Below are 13,978 nucleotides of genomic sequence, written 5' to 3'. Positions count from 1 at the left end.
AGTGCTCAGATTTGAAGAACCATCAGGAAGGTTTTGCAGTTACTTCTGTGCCAGCCATATGACTCAAGATGTTCTGAAAAACCTAAGCAGAGACACTGCAAATATGAGAACTAAAACCAATATTACTATCACAGCTGTGTTTATCCCATATTGTTAGCAGAATTATGACCAATAATGCACAACTCTGATGGCTTAAAGTCGACCTTAAAAGCCCCCAGTTTTTCACTTCGGGTTTAAAAATTCCACAGGAAAAATAAATTTAAGAGACCCACGAGAGACAGCCTCCCACCCAAGAAAAACTTAAACACACACACTGCACTCTGACTTTAGCAAGATTTACTGCTAAATTTCATTTCTGTGGCTGTGAAAGATAGGGTGCTTTTGCCTTTAAAAATTTAGTAGGCAACTAAACTGAACGTTATACACAGTAAGCATCTTAGTATTTTATTCGTTGCATCTTTTATACAGAATAAGCTTCACTGATATTTAATTCACTGCAGTATTCTCCTGATGTAGCCATAAAAGATTACATTATAAACAAAGAACAAAATTTTTACTTGAAATTTTTTTTAAATGTGTGCAATTTCTGCAGTTGACAAACAGCATCACAATTACTGAAAGAAAAATGAAAGAAGCACATAAACTATGGCCTGTTTTTTAGTCTCCAATTGATAGTTTTTCTATGTTCATCATAAATATGGGATGCTAAACTCCAGCAACTAAAAATAAACATACCTATAAATTCCTAGCAACCGGGATTCAAATAAAGGAGAAAACATAAAACAACAACAAAGTTTCTTTTCACTTAAGTTGACATCTGCAATCTATTTACACTATATGAGATTAAATTCCACAGTATCATGAAGGGTAAGGATTTTTGAAATAACCTGTTAAGCATTACTTAAAATGGCACTTTCGTTACTCAGGTCAGGGATTTTAGAATTACTAAAACAGTGAAAGACAATACACTGTAGTATGTCTACACTAGTATAACATAAAAAGAAGAAACTACTTCATAAAGTGTCACTGAGATGGCTCAATCAAAGTAATATACATTTGTATCTTTATCAAGATAGATACTATGGTAAAAATGTTCACATTAAAAAATATAGTTATTATTGTTTGAATTTTCATTAAAACTAGAAGGGTCTACATAAGCCAAAGTATGAGGAATTTGGATATAACATGCTTCCTCATTTTATGGCACTAATAAAAATAATGAGAGAAAGCTCTATTAAAAATCTTTAGTAACCACAGTTTAATTTCCTAGTATATTTAAAAACTTTACTATGTGGGTGCATGTGCATGCATGCCTGCATAAACACACAAACAGAAAAAAAAACCTCGAAGTGTATATATTACACATACACACATATCCACATTCCTGCATACAATACTTCCATAATGCAAACAGTATGCAGGAACTCTTCCATGTGACAACCAGGTGCCACATGCCACGCTTTCTTATTTCTCTATTTTTATCCAGTAAATGTAATAACCCTTTTGTAATTGGCTGAATGGAAGTGTTAAGATTCTTTAAAATAATGGTGATTTATCCATTTAGCCACAACATCATACACAAAGAAATGGTACTGCAAACACTGCTGATCAAAACATGAAAGCTCATAATGAAATGGAATGTAAATTATTCTAAAAATTATCCAAAGATTAGTTCAATATTATGGCAAAAAACTTGGAATTTATAGAAAGTTTAAAATGTAATTCACATTACAAAGACTGGAGATACTCTATAGATTGAATTTTTAAATATGGATATGACTGGCATTTATTTTTAAGCTTACTTCTATTAGAAATAGACTTGTTTCCTGTACAGATGATGTTTTGTCTATGCCATATACAGTAAAAAAATAAATTCTTTAGCAACCTAGAAATAGTTTATAAAACTCTTGAAGTTTCATTTTCTTCGCTAAACATGCCAAAATTAGACTGAAAACTATAAATAATAGCTATATAGACAACAGGTAAAGTAGAACAAGTTAGGAATACTACAATTTACAGGACAGACTTTATTGTACTATTAGTTCCTGTGTGCTTTGCAATAGGAATAGAGTTGACTTTTCTTTTTTGTTTGTTTTCTTAAAAAAGATAATTACTTGCAAGAATATAACACAATATCAAGATAATTTATAATATACATGTACTTTAAACAGCAGCCAGGTTTATGTATTTTAGTAATCTAGAATGATAATCCAAGTCATTAGAAGTACAATACCTAGGACATAAGTGGGAAAGGCAATTTTTATTTTGGGAAAATGGAGCAAATCAATCTCTTAATAAAAGCCTTAATTTTCAAAATCATCTATTTACTATAATACATACAAGACGATCTTAAATCTTGTTATAAGTGAAGATTACAACAGTGACCATCATAAAGCTTTTTTTTTTAAACTACACAAAACATTCTAGCAGCTGAATGAGCCAAAACTTTCTTCTTTGCAGACCTAAAAAGGTACATTTTGAGCATAAAAGAAAAAAGCTGCTATGAAAAGTCTCACAGGTAGTGTTTATCTATGGTCTCCCCTTTGCTACAATTTGTAACCTTCTAATTTTTTACCACTATCAAAATACTTAACCAAAAGATTTGTTTAAATTAAGCAGCATTCTTTTACAGCAAAATTGGTACCAATACAAAAGTAAAATAAATGAAAAAAAGAAGATAATTTATAATTACTGTGAAAAAAAAAAGTCATTTGAAATTTTAGTACAACATACCACAGGAAAAAAAAATATGAATACAAGTTTATGTGATTTTATATATACACACTCCAAAGAGGTTAATTGTCAGTACCCAAAGTATTTATTGCCATGTATTAGCAATGCATTTTTGTATATATTTAGAGGGTCACATAAAAATAGATTTAAAGAATAGATTAATTGAAGTCCTAGATTAAAACATTGTTTGGTTTAGAGAATTTTACTACAACAAAAGTCATGTTTATGTATGAAAAGTTATATAACCTTATATGAAAATGTCATGAACTATTTCCTAAACACTACATGTATTCCCAAGTGGGAAAAATTAAAATATCTAAAATATATTAGATTAAGTTTACAAGACCATCAATGATCTTTTAAACATGCAGCTGTTTACAGAATTAACAGTTTTACAAAATGTTTAGTTCGGTAATGGAACATAAAGAAATAAGTAGGCAACATCAAAGTTTTTGTACAATATTTGAAACTCACTTTTACAACAAGCATGTCCTTGGTATTGTGCTGTAAGAAATAATAAGCAAGTTCACCCACCCTTAAACTGTCCACAGGTTTACTTATAAGTAAAGATGGATGGTGAGGGATCGTAAAATTCTCAACAGTGCATTTTGCATTCTTCCATAAACCACCCTAAGCATAAAGTCACATAAGTAGCCAGGAGATTACAAAATAAACTATAGCTGGGCTTTAGTTGTTTACACAGAATGCTTGAATGTGAAGAAAATTGCCAAAAATAGCATGTTAAATAACAAAAACCAGCCATAAAGCAGGCTGTAAGCATTGAATGTTTCATAAATGTAATTTTTTTAAATCATTTAATTTCTATAGAAAAATTTTATTCACAATATATTGTGACGAACTGTCACAGGAATGATATAGTGATTGCAATAAGGTATCATGCAGCAGCAACTTTGTACTTTATAGCTATTTTTGCTTTTAAAAATTAAACCTCTCCAGTCATGCTCATCACATAGTTTTTATCTGCAGCGTGTACAAATGAGGAACACAGTACGGGATGTAACAAAAAGATGTCCAATCAGCTGGATGGGAATTATTTCTCATAAATATGAAGTACATTACTGTATCCTGAAACATGCATGTCTCTAGCTCGTCTCTACTGCCCAGCGCCAGGCTGCCTGCAATGGTCTGGTGTCTATATGATACCGAGAGGGTCTGCTGGTAACTGCGACTGGATCAGCTGAGGCTGCAGCGGCGGCGGCAGCTGCAGGGGTACCATGGGCTCCACCATCTGCACTGGGTTGGAGGGCGCGGGCTGACAAGCCACTGGGTTGGGTGCTTCTACAATCTCCCCGTTGTAAAAGAAAAACTGACATTGTTGAATGAAGGTCTCTATGACTGACTGGTGGATTTTCGTGGTAGAAAGAAACTCTCTGTTTTCAAAATCAGGTCTCATCAAAGTAGGCCAGAAACAAATCGATAAGTTATCAGCAGTCATAAAGTTGGTCTTATATTGCTGACTAACCCTGAAATGAAAATGATACGCACAGAGTGAATTAAAACCAGTATGCAATCAACTAGAAATATTCTCATAGTGCTCTAACTGTAACATTATTGCTAAACAATCTCAAGATTTTTGCTCCTTTCCTCAAGCGATCCATTAAAACAATCGTCCTTGAATATTTTATGCGATCATGCAGAAGAAAATTTAGAACCCATGTTGCTTCCAGATTTGGATAGTTAACTAATATAAATATGATTAAGCTTGTTATCAAGAAAGAAATCCAACATTCCACCAGCATTTTGAACTGACAATAATAAACAAACTGAAACAGGTTCTTGACTTATCATCTAAATTCATTATTGCAATGCTATTACCAAACAAACAAAACAAACCTCCAAAGAATAACAAACCATCTTGTTACCAAATTTATCATCTACAAGTAAATACCTATTTAGAAAAATGAAAATGTTTTTCACAGCAATAGGCTAGAAAGAGACAGGGTATTTTGTTTTCTAAAATATTCTGCATTCTAAACTGACATCACAATTTATATACACATATAATCAAATATATCAATAATTTATATACACATCAAATTAAAATCAAATTATATACACATAAAATCACAATTTTATCTAGAAGTAATTACTGAGAGATACATGAAAAATCATGTGTTAATACATCTGGCAAACACCCAAGAGATGCATTCAGCTGGGAACACGCATCTCCTATATTATAGTAGATATCACGAAGGTAGCAGAGCTACAATTTCTCTAGAAATAGACAGAAAATAAAACTTCAGAAATTTGACAGTTACAATTTTGATGATTAACAAGAGCAGCCCACAAGAATTTCTGACAGCTGGCTGTAGTCCATAGATTCAAGAGTTGTGAAAGCCATAGTAAACACTAGAATTAACACTATAAGAAAATATTTCCACTCGTTTACAATGCATGTATAATGGTAACAATAAATCATAAAAAATATTGTGAAGGTATACAAATACTGCCTCTTAATCTGTTTTGAGTAAGTTTGATCCAAAGGACATTTGGATACTATTTTCTGAGTGGCAGTATAATTCATAATCTCTTTGCTAAAAAAATTACATTTTTAATTCATTTACAGATCAAAGAATAAATGTAAGCTACATTTTATTTAGCATGATTATTATTATTAGCATACTGTACGCTCACAATCATTAGACTAAATAAATGAAGCAGTGGGGGAACCTATGGCTAGAGGTGAGGAGAAAAAAAAAGAAAGGCATTGCACCTCTTCCCCAACAACAGCTCATAGCCAATTAAACAAAATGAACAATCGACTGCATTCCCTCCCGTGCTTGAACTTCACCTTTGTACTTTCTAAGAGTAAACAAAAACCTATCAAACCTGTAATGTTGGTCTCCTACCAAACTTTCTCTAACTGCTTTAGAATCTTTTTCTAAGTGCTCAGCAAATAATCATTTACCTTCTTCTATGTTCACACAAAATGAAAAATGATGTGTCTCTTGATCCTCCCCACTTCCTCCACTGCCAAGTCTCAGGAACTTCAGACTGTAAACTCACTCTGAGCAGAGGTTAAAAGCTGTACACTGGTGTTTTCCAAGATTTCAGAAGCATATTATGCCACATTAGTCCTTATGTAACATGACAAAGGTCTTGTTACCAAAGAATGTGTATAAAACAGAGCCAGTATCAAAAAAGCCAATGTCAATCCAACACTATCCTGTTTTAAAAGCTCACTTGTGCTTACAGTTAATCAACCACAATTAATGCTCAGAAAGGTGCTTATAACACTAATGAAAAATTCATTTCACTCTTGCCATTTATTAAATTCTCATGGTTACTCATACAATGTGGATAATACTTGTACTTTTTGTTTCAACAACCAGGCCTAACCATTACTAACTATACAACAATAGCACATATTTTACTGTAATTATGTAGGATGTAATAACAAAGCATCTAAAACATTAGCTTGTGATGAGAGCTCTTTCATCATGTAGAAGACTACTTTACCTCATTAAATGAACAATTCATTTGGCAAACAACATTTCCGTTTTAATTATATACCAGCAATAATTTACCACAAACTAATCTCTTAAAAATACATACAGACTGTCAAGAATTTAGCTACAAGTTGCCTTTAAGATCCTGTACACAGCTGTATCCACCTCTTTCTATATATGCAATTGCTTACATCCAAGCAGATTTCTTGTTGAATGGAATGCAACTACCTCACACTGCAAACGAGACAAAAAATGACAGACTTTCTTTAAGAAAAGATCATTCTGTTACTAGCAACCTGTAACATAAATCACTTATTATTAATAGAGAGGACCAGACCACAAAGCAAAGGCCAACATACATCACTCCTGCTCTCCAGTAAATTCCATTATTAATATATTTCATTAGTCTGTAGGTATGCATGGATTAGAACCTACTCAGGTATTTTTTAAATTACGTTTAGCTCTTATACTTGCAGCAATCCAGGTACTTGACATTGCATATTCAGCTGAGCTATGCCAATAGGTGAGCAGATGAAGACTTTTGACAGTCCCAAAACTGCCATTTTTCCATAAAAACGTCTATCAGGTTGATTAAGAATTAACATTTCAGGTAACTAATAACTGTGTCAAATCCAATGTGTTTAGTTTTATTTTAGACACTTGCAAGCACATCTTGACATTCTGTAATATGGGAATTTATTCATTGATATGGTTTTGTCTACTTTACAGCTGGATTTGTATTGCACAAGAGTACAGTGGAAAAATTGATCCATTTCCCTGTAAAGGAAAATGGACAACTTTATAAAGGTTAAGCAAGTTGTATATGTAATGGAGAGAAATGTAAAAGCAGGCACCTAAATTCTAAAATCTTACCCGTTCTGCGAAAAGTGCAAAGAGAGAGTACCTACATTCTCCGTGTTGACTAAGTAGGAAAGTTAAAGGTTCTTATTTCTACCCCTGTACTACTAATAAGCCCAGTTAGATCATTACAAATATCTGCAGAAACACAAACACATGGACAGTAGTCTAGAAAAATTAAATATAAGAATAATTAAAAGTTTATAAATAATAAATATTAACAGATAATGAAAAGCTTATATATGTGTCTGTACACAAAATGGCCTGGCTGAAAAAGTAACACTGCACAGAGAGACAAGGAAGCCCTGGCACACAACAAACTGAGCAGAGTCAGCCGGGTGACCCTGTGGCAAAGGTGGCCAACAGCACCCTAGGCTGCATTAGGAGTGCTGCCAGCAGCTCTAGGGAGCTGATCTTTTCCCTCCACTCAGCACTGCCAAGGCCACATCTGGAGTCTGGGATCCAGCTCTGCACTCTCCAGCACAACAGACATATGAACACACTGGAGTGAGCCCAATGAAGGGACATAAGGAAGAAGATCATCAAGAGATCAAAGATCCTTCAGATGAGGAAAAGCTGAAAATGTTAAGATTGTTTAGCCTGGAAAAGCTCAGAAGAAGTCTTATCATTGGTTTTAAATATCTGATACGAGGGTGTAAAGAAAATGAATTGACACACTTCTGAGTGGTGTTCAGTGGCAGGACAAAAGGCAACAGGCACAAACATCCACAGGAAATTCTCTTAGCATAAGAAAACACTTTTTATTTTGAGGGTTACTAAGCACTGAAATAGGCTGTTCTGAGAGATTGGAGTCTCACGTCTTGGAGATACTGAAAACCTATACAGACACCATCCTGGGCAACCTTTGTAATTGACCCTGTCAAAGCAATGGTGTTGAACAAAACAATCTCCAAAGATCCCTTACAACCTCAACAATAATAGAGTTAATCTCATTCTGTGGATTTCAGAGAATAATTTCATTTTCACTGAATAAGAAACATGAGTAAGCTGATCTTTTTCTCTCTTTTTCATGACAATATTGTACATATAAAGGCTCAGATTATGATGCGATATACATCTATTAATACTATTTCAATAAATATGGAAATACCTTTTAAATATCAAAACCTTACACTTCTATGCAAGAAGCAAAATTTAAGAAGCAAGTGTAATCAACTTACTGTTACTTACAGCTTTGCACTATATTTTACTATTCAGTACAGGGTTTGGGCCCTATCAGGAAGGGGAAACGGGGAGAGGGGGAAGAGGGTGTTTAGGCCAAATGACTCAAGCTCCTTAAAACCTAGATTAGTCTATAATTTTAATAGCTATTATTTCGGGGGGGAGGGTCTGTAATAGTTATAACTAGTTGCATAGTTATTATTAGGTGGAGTTATTCTTTTAAGCTTTTGTTATGTACAGCATTCTCATAACTTTATAGCAACAATGATGCCAAATAAATATATGTCAATAATACGTGAGAAGCAAATCTATGAGGCTTTATCAATCAACCAACTCCTAATTTCCCTTTCCACATTTTCAATTCTAGTAGATAATTCATTGTTAAAAACCATAATCTTTTTTGCAACTGTTAATAATTTAAACAAAATTGAAAAATACTAAACCTGTTTAGATGTGTTATTATGTATCTGAAGACATCATAGTTCACTGGGTGGAATTTCTTCACAATCTCTTTTAACTCGTGTAGCCGTTCTGTCTTATCCATGATTTCTATAGAAATAAGTGACATTTTCTGACACATCTAGAAAGACGTACTGAATAAAGTATTGCTAAGTCTTTTTCCTAGTATGATGGTACAGGTAAGATACCCACAGAGAAATATCAAATGACAAAATATTTAACAAATTTCCTATTTCCACAGAGTAACTTATAGAGTTTGTCCTGGTTATTCTAAGCACACTAAGTACACCCACTGCAAGTTTAACTAAGCACAAAAATACTTTTCTGGATTTAAGCAGAATTATTTATCTGTGTTCAGCAAATAATTACTTGACTAGCATACTGTTGGCTTGTAGAATAACAATGTGACAGGGTCATTTCTTGTTAAGAGTTCCCTCTGCTTGCAAAACATTATAACAGAAAGACTTTCACATGAGCTTAGAATATTCTTAAGCTTCACAATCATTCAAATAATAAAAAAGTTACGAATAGGGCTGGTGCAGCTATTTTAAATACGCTGCCTACAGAAGAATAGAAATTCTTCACAGGCTCAAAGGACATTATTCATGCTTCAAACAGGAAATAACCAACATGTAGGAAAGGAATATGAAATAAAATAACAATTTTATTTTAAAAAACCCAGCAACTAATGCTGTGGAACCAAACATTCCGCAGAATACACTTCTAATCAATGATGATTCATATCATAAAAAGGTATACAAGTTCCCCTCTATTATGTGACTGCATTGCTAAAAAGAACTTAGATCTACCCTAGTATCATAAAAAAATGTTAAATGCAGTCCAGTATATCTCAAATATAAATTTAAAGCAGTACTAATGGCATTTTAAAACAGTAATTACATTTATATTCTAAGCTATTTTATGTTTTGACTGGAATTTAACTGTTAAAATTTTTAAAAAATATAGAACCAAAGTAACTACATTAAACAAGCAATATGCCTGAAAAGTACAGCAGAAATACCAGAAATAGCTATTTACAGATATCATCAGAAAATACAAAGTTTCTAATGGGCAATCTATCAAGTCCAGACACAAGCCTTAGGCTTACACTAGTGCTTTCATGTTTTGAACAAAAAATACTTTGGAATACTGTATGTCTCAGTGGTATTCTGTAAAAATGTGTGGTGGTCGTTTTGTGGAACAGCTTGCTGCCAATACAGAGACACTAATTTCAAAGACAGGAACACTATGAAACATCTGAAAAATGTTTGTATGGTAAACAAAAAATAAACAAAACTAAGCATATTATAAGAGTTCAAAAACAATTTGAAAAAATCTAAGAGAATTATAGAATTACCATAATGTCCCACAGATGTGTCTGATTTTTAAAATCTACTTTGAACATAAGATTTCATGAATTCAAGGGATTTTTCCCATTAACAACTGCAAAGCTGCTCCAAGAGCTTTCATCATTTCTATCACTTAACAAAAAATGGAAAAAAGTAGATGTCTCCCAATTAAATTTTCTAGGACAAGGAGAAATAAGCTACAAATTATTTTGAAAAATAAATGTATTACATTCATCTCATCATATACAGTTCTTCTAATTTTAAACAATATTAAAAAAATACATGTGTCTAAGGAATTTTAGAAATATTCAATGCAGATAGTCCTTTCAACTTAAAGTGAAGTAAGAAAAGCAATAAGGGCAATGGAAAGAACACAAATCAAGAAAAGGTTGTTTGTTACTTACTTGATGTTTCTAACAACTCCTGATGCAAAGAGTAAGGAACTAATGGATCTGGCAGATCTGCAAAGAAAGCTTTCAGAGCCCCAGCTACGGCATTTACTGTTACTCCCATTGATTCTAGACAGATATTATGATCTGCAAAACAAAATTTTAAAAATAGCACTGTAAGTAAAACCTACTGTTATCATTCCCTATAATGCTTCATAAAAACAAGAATTTATTCAAAACACCAAAAACTAAAAATTTTGCCAAATGACTTATAAGGGAGGAAATAAGGAAGGAAAAGTTGAACCTATGGACAAGCTATCACACCAGGTTACAAAAAAAATCAAATATAAGAAAATCTCACAGTATTACAAAACAGTAGAATATCAGAAAAATAAAGTTGTATAATTCCCCATGAAGATTTCGATTTTGCATTTGTCATTAACTGGCTTCTGATTAATCAATTTTGCCTAGGAAGGAGTTATAAGTTCTATTTCCCAAAATCCTGCTAAACAGCAAAGTAAGGCATTAAAAAAATAGCACATTTATTTTCTTTAACATCTAGGAGATGTTTTACTATTTTTCATAGACTCAATTTCATGATTAACATCCAAGAATTTTTAATAAATGTTTTCATTTTAAAACATAAACACATCAAAGTGAACAGCCTAAACTACCGATCACATTTCATTATATTCTACAATGACAAAGGCTGTGTCAGAAATTATCCAGGCTTAATTGTTAATGCGTATTATTCAAGAGAGCTTTCACTAAAGTATCAAGATTTACTATATGTGGGGCATAAGAAGCAGAAGTGAAAGCTTTAATGCCTAACAGTGATGAACTGTTAACACAAAAAACAGCTAAGACTGCACTTAAACACTTTCAAATCTTCAAATACCACCTAGGTAATAATTTTAACACCACTTAAGCCAGCTGCAACAAGACTTCCCTCCTATTCTTGGAGCTTCAATGGCAATAACCTGGACTGTACCAATACACCCCACCAGAGCATTAAGGACACAGTGCTATGGAAGTTGGTTTGAAAGTGGAATCCTTTTATACTGCACTGTGAAAAATCCACAGAGAATTCATGTTCTGTTTCGACTTTAAATAATAAAATCTCTGATTACCTTGATCAAACTGTTTTTGAATGTTGTCTTGATCTGTTTTATTCCCACTAACACGGTACAGGCCTTCAGTACATAATCCTTAGAAGAGGAGAAAAAATAAATATTTAAAAGCAAGTTCACGTACTATAAAGCAAAGCAGAACCAGTTACAACTACTAATTCAGAAATCAAAAGTAGGTATGCATTTCTTAAGTGCCTAAAAACTTAACACATTAATCGTTACAGCAATATAGGACTACCAAAACAGAAAATGTCAACTGTCTATTGAATCCACCATTCCATTTAACATGAATCAGACGAAATAACATTGTAGGATAACAAGACCCTGATGCAGATATTTGTTGAATAATGTATCCAAAATTATGCTCTTACTGATCTTTATTAGACTGTTATTTGATTATCTCTATTAGATTGTTATTTGCACCATTTTTTTAAATAATAAAAAACCTAGATTCTGTAGTATCCATACTATTTATGTCTTCAAGAACTGTCTTCACAGTTTAGGCTTAACAACTTATCATGGCAAGCAACAACACACTAAAAATACTCTTCAGGGAAAAAAAAAAAAAAAAATCAAGCATTTGTAACTGAATCCTGAACTCTTCATGTCATGGTATAACACACTCCTGTTTATGACAAGAACTTAATCCTCCAACATGCTTTCCCTTTTATCATTTATATTTTATAAACTTTGAATCCATTGCTCCTCACTTCTTATTTAAGGTAAACTATCACATCATTTACAAGTCTTTCTTTAAGGGGTGGCAGAAAAGAGGAAACGTGTTAGGAAGCACAGGTTCCACAAACTTTTCATTATTACTTTGTCTTACCACACATTAGTCGTAATTCCATCAGCCTTTCAAAGTAAACATTGAACAATACACCTTAATTATACACAAACACACTCACTTGCACACTCCACTCCAGTGATTATGCTTCCTACCACATTGCTATTTTTTTTTTTTGCCCACAGCTACTCACTGAATGAAAGAGTCCATCCTGATAATCACACCACTACCCAAGATATTTTTCTTTTTTAATTTAGAACCTATTAAGGAATAGAAACAATTTGTAGTTCCTTAATTCTTCACGTTACCTTTATGGGTGCAAAACTATCTATATACTAGATCTCCGTAACACTACATGGGTTTATTAAAAATTCGCAGGTTTCACAGCCTTATGAAATCTCTTGACCTTTTGCCATCATAGGCCAATAACAATGCATTTTAGATTATCTGAACAATACTTAACTGCTCCGTCACACTACAATCCTCCAAATGTGTCTTTTAAGTTACCAAGAAACACTAAGAATCCTATTACAATGTTCAAAGTACAGAAAGCACATGACTGGTTCATACAGCTGGGCTATTTTTAACAATTTCACATGACTCTTCTAATTCATTATTTCCTTCTTAATGTCTCAACAACTCAACATGTCTCTTCACTGGCTGAATCAAGGCTATTTCAGTAAGCATTTCTTCAATAAACTTTCATGTCCATAATTTTGCTTTTCAATTCCATAGCCAAGATTCTTCCTCTTGTAAATATATACCTGAACAGTCCCTTCAAAAAACTTGAGTCTAGGTCACAGATACCCTTGAACACCACCAGAAGGTAGAATTTGGTGGCACAGGGCAAAAGTGGTTTCAGTGATTCAGTGATTTCCACATCTTGAAAGGAGTTTCAAACCTGCCTTCAAAAAAATGTCCCAAATGTGTTATGGGTGATCACAGCCAGAAACACTTAACATTCCTCTTCCAGAAGCTGTAAATAAATACAAAAGACCACTGGCAGACAAGAACACACTACGATCAAGATTCTCTTTGTCTAGTATGAGAGAATTCTCCGTTGGAGACCCTACAGCCCCAGGACAGTCTTTGTTTTATCCAATTACTATTCAATGTCTTTCTGCACAAAGGAAGCTGCATGTGCTGCATAGCAGTTTCTGAGAAGTCTGACCAGTCACTGTTTAGCAGGAGTATATAAACCTTGAATACTTTTTGAACTGGCTGCTCTGTAGTGTGGTAACTGCGCTACATTTCTAAGAAATGAAGAAAAACAACTTACAGTACTTTAGAAAATTTTCAGGTTAAACAAGGAGTTGCCTAATGAATTTAGACATCTTCCAAAAATAGTGAAGTGCTGCAATTCTGGATTAAGCTAACTAAATTTGTCTTCTGAATTCCTCAAGGAAAAATTTTTCTTGCTTGTATATATTCAAGAAAGTCACGCTTCATGAAATGGTTGGTCAATTGTCATTACACTTACTCTAAGGAATGGAAGGAGACAAGTTTAATCTGTAGTCTGAAAGTATTCTTTAAGTAATGCTCCAATTCTCTGTTGCTTTCTCTCCAATGTTTCTTACATCAAGAATCAGACAGTCTAGTTCACTAGTTTTAGCTTTTAAAT

The 13,978-nt window shown here is 33.2% G+C and overlaps 1 protein-coding gene across 3 annotated transcripts in view; it reads right to left on the bottom strand.

Annotated features, from left to right (window-relative positions):
- Positions 1 to 319: 319 nt before the first annotated feature.
- The window catches only part of ARHGAP5 (Rho GTPase activating protein 5), a 47,481-nt gene continuing 33,822 nt past the window's right edge, over positions 320 to 13,978 (bottom strand). Inside the window, exons 5-8 of one of the 3 annotated variants that reach the window (XM_056493933.1) lie at positions 11,571 to 11,648; positions 10,456 to 10,587; positions 8,687 to 8,792; positions 320 to 4,217 (exon numbers count right to left, since the gene is read on the bottom strand). In XM_056493933.1, the coding sequence (XP_056349908.1) occupies positions 3,887 to 4,217; positions 8,687 to 8,792; positions 10,456 to 10,587; positions 11,571 to 11,648 (647 nt within the window). In that variant the 3' untranslated portion in view covers positions 320 to 3,886. Of the gene's footprint in view, positions 4,218 to 8,686; positions 8,793 to 10,455; positions 10,588 to 11,570; positions 11,649 to 13,978 lie in introns of those variants that run through there. The other 2 variants (XM_056493934.1, XM_056493935.1) reach the window with 2 other exon arrangements.

The sequence above is a fragment of the Oenanthe melanoleuca genome, chromosome 5, assembly GCF_029582105.1.
Source record: "Oenanthe melanoleuca isolate GR-GAL-2019-014 chromosome 5, OMel1.0, whole genome shotgun sequence".
Classification (NCBI taxonomy): Eukaryota; Metazoa; Chordata; class Aves; order Passeriformes; family Muscicapidae; genus Oenanthe; species Oenanthe melanoleuca.
Note: the sequence above shows the minus strand (reverse complement) of the source record. Positions and strands in the feature narration are given on the sequence as shown.